Source organism: Labrus bergylta, chromosome 2 (genome assembly GCF_963930695.1).
Source record: "Labrus bergylta chromosome 2, fLabBer1.1, whole genome shotgun sequence".
NCBI classification, from domain to species: Eukaryota; Metazoa; Chordata; class Actinopteri; order Labriformes; family Labridae; genus Labrus; species Labrus bergylta.
This window is the reverse complement of record NC_089196.1, coordinates 20,262,009-20,278,452: the sequence shown is the minus strand read 5'-3', so window position 1 is coordinate 20,278,452 and position 16,444 is coordinate 20,262,009. Positions and strand designations below refer to the sequence as shown.

At 39.1% G+C, this 16,444-nt stretch overlaps 1 protein-coding gene across 1 annotated transcript; it reads left to right on the top strand.

The window, feature by feature from the left end:
- Positions 1-10,804: 10,804 nt before the first annotated feature.
- On the top strand, positions 10,805-15,187 carry LOC109991657 (acyl-coenzyme A thioesterase 1-like). The gene is made up of 4 exons (XM_020644001.3): positions 10,805-10,962; positions 11,740-12,209; positions 12,962-13,164; positions 13,354-15,187. Exons 2-4 carry the CDS (start codon positions 11,759-11,761, stop codon positions 13,960-13,962), a joined length of 1,263 nt encoding a protein of 420 aa, XP_020499657.2. The 5' UTR covers positions 10,805-10,962; positions 11,740-11,758; the 3' UTR covers positions 13,963-15,187.
- The last annotated feature ends 1,257 nt before the right edge of the window (positions 15,188-16,444 follow it).

Here is a 16,444-nt window from a genome sequence, read left to right as displayed (position 1 = left end):
GCCACTAAAAGATCAATAGTGATTTAGGAGAAACCAATGAATAAAAACTTTTAATCATAAGTTGTCGTGAATATTAGATTCCCATAATTTTGTATTTCCTTCAAATTGTTTCCATCCCAATCTCTGCTGCTGAGCAATGAAAATAAAATATAATAAATATTACACTCCACAGACTGACATGATCTTGAAAACAAACATGATGATAGATGTACTGTAGCTGATTTGTCTTTGCGTCATCTGTAACAAATATTGTTGCAATAAGTTGAGCGCTGTGTGCTGTGATCAAAATGATCTATGGAGTAATGTGAAGTATACATATAGACACTGCTCTGATTTATAAATAGTTCTGTGAGAAACTGACCACCTCATATTTACATAAAAACGTTTAAGTGGTGTGAGTGATGATGATCTTTGCTGCTTGTTGTGCTATTTGATACGAATGTGTTTGAATGTTCAGGACAACAGAAGGAAACTCATACTAAGCAGCTGGTTATGGAATACTTTAGGTTTGTTATCACTAAGAAACTGGGGAGACTGGATGATACCAGTTGTTACAATCACTCTGTTCTCATTTCAGCAATGAGGGTGCTAAAATGGTGAAGACATTTCGTTGCTACGGAAGCGTATTCAATTCAAAGGAGAGAAAAAAATCTGCTCTGTTTTTCTAAATTCACGAGAGAGTGGTTCCTCGAAATCTCTCAGAAGCTCTCATTTAGACCTCTTAATTGAAGTAGCAAACATTCCCAGACAGTTTAATTATGATTTTGTATTGATTAGTTTGTCGACTTTGCACAGCCAACTTTTCAGTTCAGACAGAATCCCTACTCTGATCTGTCAGATTCAGCTACACTGATAAGACATGTTTCGCTGATAAAACTTGATGCATCTGAAATCATATAGGATGGCTATATGGGGACTGAAGAGACAATAAGGCAATTGCTGAAAATACTGGATCCCCACAAAATGCAACTGAGGTATCGGTGTTGTGCCCAAAAATACAAGTACCTCGAAACGTATACAGTATTTTCAAAATAATTATCTTTGATTTCAGAAAAACAGAGCTGTTTTTTTTTCTCATGAGAGTGCTATGCCACTTCCATATGTTGCCACACATGAAGGAGAATAATGGAGATAAGGAGGACAAAGAAGAAGACTGTCAGACTAAGCTCCACTTATACTGTAAGTTAGCATTGCAGCTGAAAGTAAAATACTTTTGTCATGTGCTGGAGCTAACGTTAGCTACAGCTAGTAGATAGCAGCTAGCTAGCAGGAGTTGGATTGTAATTGTTGTTTTTGTGTGTTCATTTTGTTTAATAGTAGGCTATTGCACAGAATAGTCATTTCTTCAGTTCTTCCTTTGTGGCGACAGTCTCACACTGAGGCTATAGCTTCACAATTATTCACAATAATCACTTCAGTCCTGCAGAGATTGAACAAAATAGCTTTAAGTAAAGGTTTCCATTAAATCAATGACACTCCAATCCTTATTGATCACTTAAAAAGCATCTCTAACAGCAGGATGACATTGTCTCAGTCTCTTTGTATTGTGCGCTTGTAACACACGTCAGCAGCTCTGTGCATTAACAGTAATAACCAAATGGAAAGGGGTCAACTGTGAGTGGGCTGGTCAAGAAGTGGGAGGACTTATAGGTGGAGAGGGTGTTATTTCACCTCCATTATCACTTACTTTAGGTGATCATTAACACACAAAAGAAAGTGAAAATGTGTGCAGGACGGAAAGGGTTTTGGTGAGATTTGTACGTTTTTTGACCATTGGAGAGTTGGTGTTGTTTTGTGCTTGGGGAATTTTTATTCAACATATTTTGAGGTAGAATAAAAAAGAAAAGGAAATCAGCGCCTTGGACCAATTTCATACTAAAGATGTTTATAATTACATGACAGTTCAGCCGTCCACAAATAAATTAATACTGATTACGGCTTTTAATGAATGCAGTATTGATAACTTTTGTATTACAGGTATGTTATAAAATAAACAGCACCTCCAGGTTAGAAAAACAGTGCATTATGCATTATGTTGCCTCCTCTTTGAAGTTCTGGCAGCTCTGCAGATGTGTTCATGTCAAGACTACTCTGCGACTGTGTGTGTGTGTGTGTGTGTGTGTGTGTGTGTGTGTGTGTGTGTGTGTGTGTGTGTGTGTGTGTGTGTATGTGTGTGTGTGTGGGGGGGAGGTGTGTGTGTGTGTGTGACTGCTCTGTACTGTAGCCCTGCCCTTCCTTCAGCTGTTTGTAGTCCACACAAACAATAAGCGACCAGCACACCACCACAATAAAAACAATCTTTGCCACATGTTAAAGCTATTAGACTCATCCAATTGGCCCCAGTGGACAGTTTGATAGTTGGTATGTCAACAACTTGTGACGTCCGCTCACTGTGGAGGTGCAGGAAAGGTTCACATGAGGGCAAAATCTTATTCAACCAGCATCAAGGTGGAGTGCTTTTGTCATCAATAAATAACAAAGTGTGTTTAACTTACTGGCCTTTGCACAGCTGTAATATGGGATACTTTTGTCAGTATTTTTAAATAGTTTTATCTGGGGTATCATAGTGTGTTGAGTTGCCAAAAGACATGGCCAACAGACAAAATAATTTAAAGGTTTTTTTTTGGAGCTATTCATTAAGTGAAAGTAATCTTTTGGCTTATTTTTCTGAAGTAGTTTCAACAATTTAGGTTACATGTACCTCACTTCCTGAGCATGATTGTGGCCCCTGCCCTTTTGGGTAAAAATGTCAGATCTAAAATGGATTTAGGGGGGGGGCGCTGGTGGCACAGTTCTTAGTGCGCGCCCCATGGAGGCTGTAATCCTTCAAGCGGGCGGCCTGGGTTCGAATCCGGCTTGTGGCTCCTTTCCCGCATGTCATTCCCAACTCTCTCTCTCCCTGATTTCCGGCTCTATCCACTGTCCTATCTCTCCAATAAAGGCACAAAAAAAGCCCAAAAAAAAAAATCTTTAAAATGGACTTTTAAAGTTTAAAGTCCCAAATAAGAAATCCATTCTGTGTAACAGTTATCTTGAATCCCAATCCAATGGATGTTCAGGTAAAGATATCAATTATGACTTTTCTGAACAGGGAACAGCATCATAATATTATAAATACATATGCAAAATACAAATATCTTTTCAGTCTGCCTCCATGAATCTGGACAAACGAGCCCATCTTGTGACCAGAGGTATCATAAACCTACATCACATACCTCGTGTGTATTTTAACCGTGTAACCTGGGCTTGGATCGTCACTTTTAAATTGTATTTTTTCTTATTGTATGACAGTTTCTTGTAGTGAATATGAGAAGAATCTGGTAACACAGCCAGACAGCTCCTTGTGTTGCACACAGTGATTGCTGGCTTAAAGCCAGAAGAAAACAACCCCAGCCACACAGTTTATCACCTCTCTAGTTTCTTCCAAGAACCACAGAGCTCTTATTTTACAGTCCTTTGTTCTTTATGGAAGAAAAACACATCGTCACTTGTTTTGTTTAAATCTTTGAATGAACTAAATGCTATGCAACAGCAGTAAGTCACATTGCACACTAGTGTTTTCCAGTTGCCAGTACTGTCCGGGGTCTTGTTTTCACCCAAATGGGGGCTTGGTCACCTTGGTGAGCTGGAAGTGATGTTCTCATCTATTAAATAAAGAGACATATGCAAATAAACCAAAAATAAACTTGCAATTTCCCAGAAAATTATTCTAAATTAATCCATTATGTTTGCCTGTGTTCCATATTCTCAGCTATCTTTGGCAGTATAATCTACAAGTGTTGGAGGGGGCTCAGCCTTAGATGAAGGATAAAAAAGGAAGATGAATTGGACAGAAAGAAGAGGATGTTAAACTGAGTTGCATCAATACTTTAAGTTGGTGTCATGTTGTGAAAGTTTGCTGCTTATGTTCATGTAGCCTATATACCATGCATGAAGCTGTTTGCTAGCAGGCGCAGTGTTCAGCTGTTTCCATTGTAATGTAACATTTTAATGAATCTGCTCGACTATCACCTGTGCTCCGGTCATTTTTGATCATTGCTCAAGTTTTCTTAAATCCACAGATTTTTTTCTGTGATGACTTGTAGCCTTTTCACACATGCACAAAACTCCAGAAATTTTCATTACATTTCCGAGGTGAGCTGCATGTGTGACTGCTACCCAATATAATCAGGGTATATTCCTGCAAGCTGTCTAGAAAAATGTATGTGAACCTATCCAGAAAAATTCACAGTGAGCAACAAGGTGATATTGAGCAAGCTCGAGTGATGACATCAGTTTCATGCAACCACTGTGCGACCAGTTGGATCTTCCTTATGAAGCTGCATCATAGTCTTTTCTGCTGGCTAGCATGTTCCTTTTCCCTCCTTTCTTAACTTTTATCTATTACTTTTGCCAACATATTTAAACTGCTTTATAGTTTTCTAACCACAATTCATGCGTTCACTGTTAGGATTTGTTAGGATTGCTTATTTACAAAGGCAGGTAAACCACAGCTGCTGAGACAAATCTCTTTAAGCCCTGTTCTCATATAGAGTGTTATTAGATCCAAGACCAACATCTGACAATATTCACATACTTTAGACTTCATTGGCAGAAGTGCTACAGAAACAAGAAAAGACCTTGGTGTTGAGTTTAGGGCTTGATCCGCCCTTTCCCAAACATTTTCTTGAAGTCAACATGCCAAGCGGAGTATCAGTCGTCCCTGCAACGTTGCTTTGTGCCGGTTTCTGGTACCATGCAACAAGTGAAAGAAATAAGAAGAAATCATAACCATTTGTCTATCATAAAACCGTAGTAACCCGGACACTGTTGTCCATGTCACGTTATCTTGTAATCACAAATTAACTTCAATACAACAAAGACAATACAGATCTACATTTTTGATTGACTGTAATGCAACACATTCAAGGATTAGAAATTAAGTTATTGTACAATAATATTAATAATTAATCAGTTATTGTGGGAAAGGTGTACAAGAGTTGATTTATTAAGAGCTGAAACCTAAACTAATCAACGGGATGTGTGGGTATGTTTTATGGGAAAATGAACATTTTCCAATTCAGGAGCTCTTGACCGTTATACACTCCAAATGAAAGATATTGCAGCATATTAGTGTCCATACTTGTTAGCGGCGCCAGAAAATAGTTATTAAGGGAGCTATGTGGGGGCTTGATTGTTGAAAGCAGGGGGAAATGTTTGAGATTCAAAAAAAAAATGTTACTGTAGAAAATAAAAATATCATGCCTAGTATATCATGTAAATGTATTAAATATAAAACATTCTGTAATTTACTGTTAAAGTAAAAAAAACACATCCAATGTCCACAAACAATCAATCATGAAATTGATGAATATAGTGATAAACAGTCAAACTAATTAGCCCAGAAAGAACAATGTTTTTACACTCAAGAGAATGTACAGTAGTAGAAGAAGATAGAAGTACAATACATAAATGACTGAACTCATCAAACGATGTTGAAACAGCCAAAAGTTAGCAAAAAGTTATGAGTTAACAACTATACATGCAAACTTGACTGACGCAAAAAAATGAAAATACCTCTGAATAGAAAAACATGATTGTGAGATTTTAAATTTAGAGAAAGGTCTTTGTAACAAAACCTGTTAGTTTGTTATATTTTTCAGATTAGCCTACATTTGGACCATAAGAGATTCTGCTGATGAATGAGTAGCCTGCTATCTTGAGGTCATCTGAGCAGATTACAGAACATCAGACAGAAAGAGAAGCAGTGCTGAGATGTCCTTGGGATAGCAATCTTAAACACATTCTTTGAAATGTGTGCATAAAATACTAGATTTCTTACACGCATTCACTTCTGAGGCTGTGAAGAAGCACAACATGTGAAAACCTGAGAAAGGCTCCAGCCAGTGAATGTTTGCCCACGGGAGCTTGTTGTTGGATCAGTTTGAAGACTCAGCATCCAGCAGTGTCCAAAATTCAACAGGCTGCATCCACTCTGACATCAAACCAGTCTAGATTACAGTCCTGCAGCCAAGCTTTCAACAAACAAAGGAAACGGCACATTACACCATCCCTTTCTCTTTAAAAGTTGCACTAGAGAGAGAAAAAATCGCTCTCCAGTTATTTAACAAATACAAGTTTATTTGAAGTACTGACAAGGAAAAATGAAGGGCTTTTTTCAAGGCTTGCACTCCATATGACAGCAATTTGGGGGTATTGTGTATTTTGGCCCGAGCATGTGGTCCGTGATAGATGACAGGAGAGAAAATCACGAGCCGCTGGCTTCAGCACAGACATGCAAATTGCTTTCAGCTGATTGCAGTATTCTGCTTGATATTTATCAAGTGGATTACAGTATGCCTCTTTATTTACAGCCAGGAAGCAGCTGATCAAGTTCACTGAAGAAGGGAAGAAAGAGAGCCTATGTGTTTTTTCCTCTGCTAGGTGAAAGTAGAAACCCCTCAAATGGCTAGTGAGCTGTGTAACTCATCTTACATTACCACATCGAAAGACACACCACATCCAGGTATTGATGTTTCTAGATTATCCCAAACTCACACTCACTTTGGTTTGAACTTGCCAAAAACACATTTCCAAGAACACATAATAAAGTAGGGCTTCATAACATTGAATTCAAGCCAACAGTTTCTCATACATTTATTTTTGTGATGAATTATTTGTAACCCGTTACAAATGAATTATGAATTGACAACATTTGTATTTACTGTATGATTTGTTCTTTAAATTAGAACGTGTAGTATTTAACATGGTGCACTTTGCTGTTATGTAACTAATGGTTTAGATTGGCAGATTGATACAGTTCAGACATTAAGTACGTCTCTGGATACAGCAGAAGATGTCCCCATGCCTTTTCTTTCTCCACATCCCTAAAGGTATATCTGTTTTAATATATCAAGTTTATAGTTAATATAAAGACAATGCAATGTTAAAGAATTTACCAGCATTGCACTAAATTACATTTTCAGCCGTTAGAGAGCAACCAAACCAAATCTATTGTTTACAGGCATATCAATTGAATATATGTAATTTGCTTTTTCTTTTTCTTTTTTTGCGAAATAATTTGAACATTGTTTTTTGTTTATTGTATTTTCGTGCTTTTCATTTTGTTTTGTATTTCTGATATGTTTGATTTTATTTGATGTCTGAAATAAACTTAATCAATCAATCAATCAATCAATCAATCAATCACTCAATCAATCAATCAATCAATTGTGTAATTTTTGTAGGGAAATACCTGGACTGTTAGTTGCTAAATAATCTGGTTATTCACTAGGATGCAAACTCAGTAGCCAAGCGGGTAGTGTCAATAAGTTTAAAAGGATTTTCCAAATGAAATGCAGTTACAGTAATCTCTATTACGGTCTTAAATTTGCAAAAAGTCTAGATATCTTAGATTCTTCTTTGCATTGACCATTCTTTTCTAATAATTAAAAAAAAAATCACATCACTTTATGGAACTGCTAAACTGTATTTTTATACCCGTTAGCATGATGCTAATTCTGTACAGGCATGAAAAGCCCTTTTCACACACTTTTTTTGCAAAAGGACCGTAATTTACCTCAGCCATTTTTGTACATTTATATTGATTCCCCAATGGCATAATAGTAGTGTCCCAGTTTGTGGGTTGACATTGTGTTTCAATTGTGAAGCACAGCACAGCAGGAGCTCCACTTACACGCTCAGTCAAACACGCACGCACACACAGTGCGGCGCTCCCCCACTGGCTCAGCTGACACGTCTCGCCTCTGTTACCACCTACGAAGACGGTATAGAGGGTGGGTCGCTTCGTCCCCCCTTTACGCCCCTGTGATACTCAGATTGAAGCGGATACAGAGGTGTAAATATCCCAGCTTGAAATGACAGTCTGAATAAGGCTAGAGTCAATGACCTTTTTAAGAATTTGTCCCCTAAACTTATCCAAGGAGGATCCTTACAGCACTTATTTGTTTGTTGCCATATTGGAAATGAGAAATGTGTATATTTTTTTTAAAGTTGATTGAACAATTCATTGCACTTTTTGCTAAGCAGTTGTAAAGCTAATAGGCAATGACAGAGGAAAATATGAAGAAAGTTATATCGTTCAACCAGGCGAAGTCCTTATGGCAATAATAATCAACATCAATGTATGTAACAGTAAATTTTGAAAGTGAAACACAGAAGGTTCAGTTTAATGAGAAGAACACATTTTTATAGATCAATGGGATTTAATTGAGCCTAATTCTTGCCTCTGATCAGGATCCAGATCCACACTTCAGCTTTAGATATTTCTGAGGACTCATAATGTGCTTTCCTAATCAGGTAACCAACTCCAGGAGGAAAATTACCTCCTTCCGACCACTTGCGCTCTCCTGCAGTGACCCGGAGCAATCAGAGGTGAACAGGGCTCCTAATCACGGAAAAACCTATAGGTCAGTGCAAGCACACCCCACTCTGGCCCACCCAACCTTCCTCAACAGGCCAGCCCTGAGTTCAAGTGTTTAAACTGTCACATCAAATATGCTCAACATGGAGATTACTTGTGCAGGAAGCATTGTGTGTTTAGTTTGATGCCGACTACAATATCCTGCCGCTCTGTTGATCCCTGCAGCTCTGGATGGAGAGCCATAGAGTCGGGCTGTGTCAAGTAGGAGGTGGATGATGCCAGGCACGCTCGCACTCTGATCAGCCAGGGGAAAGTGTGGAAGGTGGGTCAGGAAATAGAGGAGTGTTTTAGCAATGAGAGCTGGAAATGATCTTTAACCTGGATCACAACCAGGACTAGCTTGCTGTTTGTTTTGATTAAAGAAGCTCAATTTATTCTGAAGGAGTGTATGGAGAATAAAAGCAGTAAGAAACACAAGTGGAACGTTATGAATTTTACAATTTTAGGACACTGCCAACTTTGACTTTACTTTAATGTTTGTTTTCCATGAACAATATGTTCTTAAAATGTTGTGTGTGGGGAAAAAAGGCTTTATTACAGCGATGAAGACTCTGTTTTTCTATGTTGAACTGTGCCAGCACTCTGACAGCTGATGAATGAGCTCAAATCTCACTCCTACCACAGATCTCTGGTCATTTGCAGCATGTAATCTACTGTTAATTTCTGAGGACTGTAAACACTTTAAACCAATGTAATAATACATTCATTTGAACCAGTGAATCACAATTTCCAGTGGATTGACAAAACATCAAACACACTCGGGTATAAAAAAAAAGCAGTCCGGAAACAAAGGCAAGGAGTTTTTTTTTTTTTTTTTTTACCTCATTAGATTGTGATTAAGATTTTTTTTTCTGTGAATTCCTCAACTACAAAGAAAACAGGACAAGGAAGTACAATTTAGTTTGCATCGTTAAATGAAATCAGGTATTCATTGTCAACATTAAACATTGCTTTGTAACCTTTTTTAGCCAGTAGGTGGCAGTGGAACAAGCGTAAAAACAACATTTACACATTCTACATCCACCTTATGTTGACATGCTCACATGTAAGCATTCTTTTTACACATCTTGAAGACAATCCATCTAACTGGTGTTCTTTCAAGTACCATTTGTATCGTTGTATTACCTGCAACATTTACACTCTGGAACTTGCAGGCTATAGTTACCTTAAGTACTATTCTATTCATCTACACATAATGGTGGTGTGTGATGCTGCAATCATTGGTACTGCTTTTATGTGAACAATGGGAGCTAAACATTGCTCAAATTGGTTGATTTAATAAAGCCCAAACTGTTACCAAATGAAGAGCCGAAAGAGCCAGTGTTATGCAGAGAAATGCATCCCTACCAAAAACTGCAAGCTACTTGTGGAAGTATTAGAAAACTGTACAAATCTTATTTCAGAGGCAGATCTGTGATGACAAAGTATGGGAAGTTTATACGTAATACAGTTCAGTGTCCTTATCATTCTGGAGACTGATGAATGATGAAGCATTTGTGTTAATATGACCAGCAAACAGTGTGACTCTGAAGTGTCTGAAGAGTAAATGGTAAAGGTTGGATGCAAAATACGACAGCATAGTAATTTAAGTGTTGATCCAAATCTGGCAGTGCAGAAATTGTGCCTGCCATATTTTCCCCAAGATGGCTAGGGGATGAGGGGAGTAACAAAAAAGATTAAAACCCAGGGTAAAGAAATAGGAACTAAATATAAGCCAAGTTAAAATGGATTTATTAACAAACTAATGCAAAACGTGCAACACAAAACAAGCTTCTTCTAAAAAACACAGAACAAAAGAGAAGCCAATCTACCTTAAACACAATTCAAAACTAACAATCAAGATATAGGCTAAACAATAAGGCCTTAATCAGAACACAATCCTTACACAGAAGGCTCACACTAAATGTCTTAACTTCAAAGACACACCCAGCCGCCTCTGCTGCTCTTTATAGTTTTGCTCCTGATTAGTAATTAGCCACAGGTGTGGCTGGGCACTCTGAGGCTGAGGAGCAACACCTGGGGAGCACACACACACACACACACACACACACACACACACACACACACACACACACACACACACACACACACACACACACACACACACACACACACACACACACACACACACACAACTACGACACGTAACAGCATTGTCCTGCGAGATGCATGCAATTCTCTGCAGACATACATTTCTCGGCATAACACCGGTTCTTATTACTGAGCTGTGCCAAATGATGCGGATCTTTAAATAGAGCCTGAATTCCCGTCACTGACTGCAGCTTTTTTTTTTTTTTTGCACTTTCTCACTGGCTCCGTGTTCAACACCGGAGGTTGCCTCTTGGGAGCGATGAAGGACCCAGAAGCTGTTGGCGAACCGCGTTTAAACTGAAAGGACGAAGAAAAAAGTAGTTACGAAAGCTTTCCAAACAAAATGTATTACGTAAAAAGCTATTCATTCTGGGAACGTTGACATTTAAACCTATCGAAAATACACAGAAATTACCAGAATTGACCCCAATTGAGTCACTTCACTTTAAGTAAGTAACGACACTTAACAGTAGCCTAGATTCTGTCAGGACCGAACATTAAAGTCAGACATTTGTGAGAATAATCTCGAAAGTGCAATGAGAGAAAAGTCTTAAAATAAGAAAGTCCTCAATTTACGAGATTAAAGTTGTAAGGTCATACATTTCCTCGACTAAGGTTGTTATGTTATTCTATAGGAAGGCTATATCAGAAGAGTAGTAGCCATCTGTACGAAAATGAGCAACATAAAACATCCATAGACTGTACATGGTCCATGGCATGGGAGCATTTTGTGAAGTTATACTTTCGCAAACAGCTTAAAGGTGCATACCACCACCTACTGTGCAAGAGTTTGTAGAATCATATCATTTACCTTCCCTAGACTTTAAATTCTGCCACCCTTGTGTAATATAGGAACGAAAAAAAGAGCTCTCCTGACAGCTCTTATCCTCTCTCCTTCTCCCTCTATACTTAAGTTTCACAAATAAGGACACACTGAATCTTTTGGCACGTCAGCATCACACAAGTATCAGGACCCTGAAAAGATACTGCAAAAAAAAAAAAATTCAAAATTTCATTCTGACTTGGAGGAAATGGTTTCTTTTGTGGTAGAGTCTCGAAATCTGAATCTGAATAACCTTTAAGAATAATAATTTTCATAATTTTGACCATAGCCTAATTAAATTTATTTAATAATTTTGTGGCTGGATGAGCAAGAAAGGGGGGGGGGGGGGGGAGCCTTTGTCATGATGTCTTATCCAGTTACAAATGAGTATCTACTGTTTCAGGTCTGAACTTGTAGAAGAGATGTCCTCTCAGGTCAGACTGAGGCTGCTGCCGAATTCCCGGTGTTTGTTTGATGACCCCATTCAGTTGAAGGTGGCCGGCCTCAGATCAAGACAGGTGGTCACCTTGAGAGCCAGATCCACTGACGAGAAGGGAGTGGTCTTCAGCTCTGCAGCCACCTACAGAGCTGACGGAGACGGGGAGATTGACCTGGATAGAGACCACTCACTCAGCGGGAGCTACACTGGGGTTGAACCCATGGGTTTGCTGTGGTCCATGAAAGCAGACACGTTGCACAAAAGATTTCAAAAAACAAAATCAATGAACCCGCATGTGGTTAAGTTTTCTGTGCATGAGGAGACGGGCAGGATGCTAGCAGAGGAGACTAATGAGAGACTTCTGATTGGAGATGGGGTCAGCAGGATCCCTGTTAAAGAGGGGAATATTCGGGGAGTCCTGTTTACTCCCCCAGGTAGGTGTATGTTTGACTGGTATACCGTTGTATGTTGCTGATTGGAGGAAGGGTTCCTGTTCAGTCTTTTTTTGATAAAATGAAAGAAATTGACAGTCCTAGTTAGTTATTTAGGTATATCTCCATTGAGGCCTGTATGCAGTGTTTAACTACCTTTTTACCTTGAGATCCTGTAATAATAAGTCCACTTACTACTACACTTGACACAACAAAGACAGAACATGGGGGCAGTTTTGTAGCACACCGACCTTCCAAAGGCATACCTGTAAGTGGCCATGTCTACAGAAAGTTTGGTTTATTGAGCACACTGGGTTTCCTGGGCAGAATGTGAGGAGAAGAAGGGAGTCTGAAGTTATTGTGATTCCTTCGCACCTTTACACTGAACGCTGAGACGTCATAATGACCCGTTATTCTTGTTCAAAACATTCTATCTTACAGAATGTGACATACATCAGACAGCCTGTTCTGCCGGTAGGGGACACTGTAGTTAGAAATACAGCAGTTATATTTGTAGGAACCCCTTTTCTTTCTTGTTTTACTTGTGTGCTGTTCCCACTGTCATTGTTTTATGTACTCATGCACTTGATGTTTGGATTATTTATTAGTGTAGTTTATGTATTTGTATGTGTCCAGCTGCAAACAAATTTCCCTGTGGGGATAATAAAGAGACCTTTGACCTTTAGATTGTTGTCATTCCAATTTCAGTTAAAATGTGGTGTTTGATAAAGTTTTCAATGTGCTTATTTGTTTAGGACCAGGCCCTTTCCCTGCTGTGTTGGATCTGTACACTTTTGGTGGAGGTTTGTCCGAGAAGAGATCCTCTCTGCTGGCCAACCGAGGATTTGTTGCTCTGACTGTAGCGCTGTACGGCCATGACGACATGCCGAGGCAAATCGAAGAGGTCCATCTGGATTATTTTGAAGAAGCAGTCGAGTTTTTAAGGAAACATGATAAGGTGAGGGGTTTGAACAGGACCTTGCCAGAAACCTTTTTAGTGACAAATTTTGCTAAGTTGCTTCTCTGTCTACATGTGGGGTTAGTTTAAATATGGCTCCGTGCACATTTATGTTTGTCTTCTAAAGCTGATCGGTAGTATCACAGAAAATCATTAAAAGCAGCTAACAGTTTGAATAATTTTCCACAGGTGGGCGGTAAAGGAGTTGGTGTGATATCCCTTTCAAAGAGTGGAGACCTTGCCCTTTCAGTAGCTTCTTACCTGTCTGGTGTTGCAGCCACAGTGTGGATCAATGGCTGCTCTGCCAATACAATTTTTCCTATCTACTATAAGAAGAGCCAACTCCTCCCTCCGCTGCTATTTGACATGAGCAAGCTAGTTGTCCACGAGTCAGGAGCCAGCATTATCAAGTATGGAGTTCATGATCCCCAGGCAGAGGAGAACAAGGCCACCCAGGTCCCCATTGAAAAAGCAAAGGGACGTTTTCTCTTTGTGGCTTCAGAGGACGACTTGAACTGGGACAGTAAGACTTACATGGACATGATGGCGAAGAGACTGAAGCATCATGGGAAGGACAACTTTGAGTGCGTGAGTTACCCTGGAGCAGGACATTACCTGGAGCCACCTTATGGACCTTACTGCCCCTCTGCCTTTCATGGGGTTGTGGGAAGAGTGGTCCTGTGGGGGGGTGAGCCCAGGCCCCACGCGGCAGCAGAAGTCCACATGTGGATGAAGATCCAGGAGTTCTTCAGAGCTAATCTGAGCTGTGATGCTGCACACACTGAAGCCAAGTTATAGGTGTGGAAAGGTTGATTGGAAAGCAATTATCAATCTGAGGAGCTGAAAAATATTTTTTTCTGTCAAGATGGGGTGCTGAGTGTACATTAATGAGAAATAAAATGAACTTTTTTGATTTTAGCAAATGGCTGCAATGAAACAGAGTGAAAAATGTAAAGGGGTCTGAATACTTTCCGTACCCACTGTATGTGTAGAAGATATGTAGAAAAATCTGTACAGCACAATCAAACATGTGAAAAGCTTTTTGTTTAGTTTTTTTCATCTAGTTTTCCACTCATAACGACTACACAGGAGATTTTATTTTATGTAACTCACCATTTTACATAATTACATGATATAAAGACTTAAAGTTAGGGCTAGTTAGGGGCAATCGGATGAGTGACAGCTGGTCAGTCAGGTGTCACTTCAGCTAATTGAGTCACAGAATTAGACATTTCTATTGTCTTTATGTGTCTCATATCTTAATTTAACAGAAATGTTTAAACCAACTTTTTGGGGGAGTCATTTCTAGTATCAGTAAGTCAGTTTCAACATTAATCAGCAGGTATTCCTGTATGAACTGAATGTATCTGGCTTGTCCATTGTTTGACATTGACTGTTTTTTATGTCGCTGCGTCTTCATGGGACTCCAAGAGTGTTGTTGGCTTTTCCCTTATACAATACTGCCAGTAAATTGAATTAGCCATGTTCAATATAACTCCAATTATGTAATGTCAGCCAATTCCTCTTTCCACAGCTCTATTTTCATGTCTGATTAAAACCAGTTATAGCGACAAAAACACTACCATAATGCTGAACTCAAGACTTAACGATAGTTTACAAACCAATGGGTGGCTTCACATTACCTAGCTCGACTTTTTATACACTTCAAAGTGCAGTTACAAGAATCTGAATGTTGAGTAAGTGGTGATTTCTGGACAATCAAAAGTTTTGGGGGAATGAAAAACCATGCAAATATTAACGGGGAGTAGGGTTTGTGAGATGGGCTGTAATAAGAGTAAGGAATTGTCATACTGCTCTTAACTGCTCTTTTGTGATTTGAAAGCATGATGTAAAGTGTGAAAATGGGGAAATCAATAAACGGTGGATCATATTTATGTAAGAAGTACGGTTCATTGAGACAGTTTTCTCACCGGCTGCAATTTGTTCACCTGTTGCAAAAAATATTTACCTGCTGCATCTTTTTTCACATACTGCAAAATATATCTCACAAACTTAACTACTTCTTTGTGATTGGACTATACACCTAAATCCATAACAACAGTCAAGGGTCATCTTCTGTTTATACAGGCCACAGGTAATCCTGACATGGAATATCTTTTTAAAAACATTAAAATAAAATAAAAATGTGTAAACATTGAAATTGGACAACCAGTAATCCTAAAATTATATATGAAGCTGAATCCCAAATCAAAGTGTATCAAAGGCCTCTTGTTTGGTCTTTGAATGTTCAATCTTGTCTTTCATTTTGTGCTGCAAATGGAGCTACTGTGATGCAACACAATTTAGACTTTGATGGATTGATACAATGTGGACACTAGTTACAGTGATGATTTGTAATGCTGTCTTTTCCAGGTACAGATCCCAGTCTCTCGTCCTCCAGTGGTTCAAACTGGAGTATTGTTGTTGCTGATAAGACGCTTATCCTGATCATCCTGCTGCTTCTTCACTTTGGTATCATCTCAGTATGTTCCTCTCGTCTCTGACTCACTGTTTGCTATCTGTCAGGAAGAGTATGTACTGTTTTCTCTGGCCAAATATTCAGCAGATCATCAGACCAGTCTTCTCGCTGACTGTTTCCCACTATGCAAATGGCCAGGTCAAAGATTGACAAGACGAACAGCAACAGCTATCAGAGAAATTAAATACATAAATCAGACAGTTTAACCAGATATTGCAATCTCTCCTCCTCTGTATACCGCAATCAGTATGATTGACCGCAAGAAGCATGAATCAGGTTTTATCCTCTACTTTTGGAGCAAACTCTACCAGGTGAGCTACCAAATGTGCCATAATGGATAGTTTACCGGACCATTAGACCGCCCTGTGGATCTAACAACTACCCACCAACTGACCCAAGATTAACCACAGAAACACCTTTGAACCATCAATCCAGAACTAGAGGCCTTTATTGATAACAATGGATTCCTAAGGAGACAACAGAAGGGGAAATGGGGCAAACAGAACAGGAAAAACACACAGCCATACAGTAACACTGGAACATTTCTAATGTCTGGATTTCAGCAAGCACTTATACACTGCAGTAAGTTTGCACACAGGGGAAACACTATGAGTCACTTTTCATATAACAGTCATTTAATCTGTCTTTTTATTGACAAATAATTGTCTACTGCATCTTTAAGTACAGCCTGGCTACATGAGTAAATGTTACTTGTCAACGAGTGGACCACCTGCTGGCTCCAGAGTACTTCAGTCCTCCTTTAGCTGCTTCTTTTAACAGGTCTAACAAATGATAAGGACC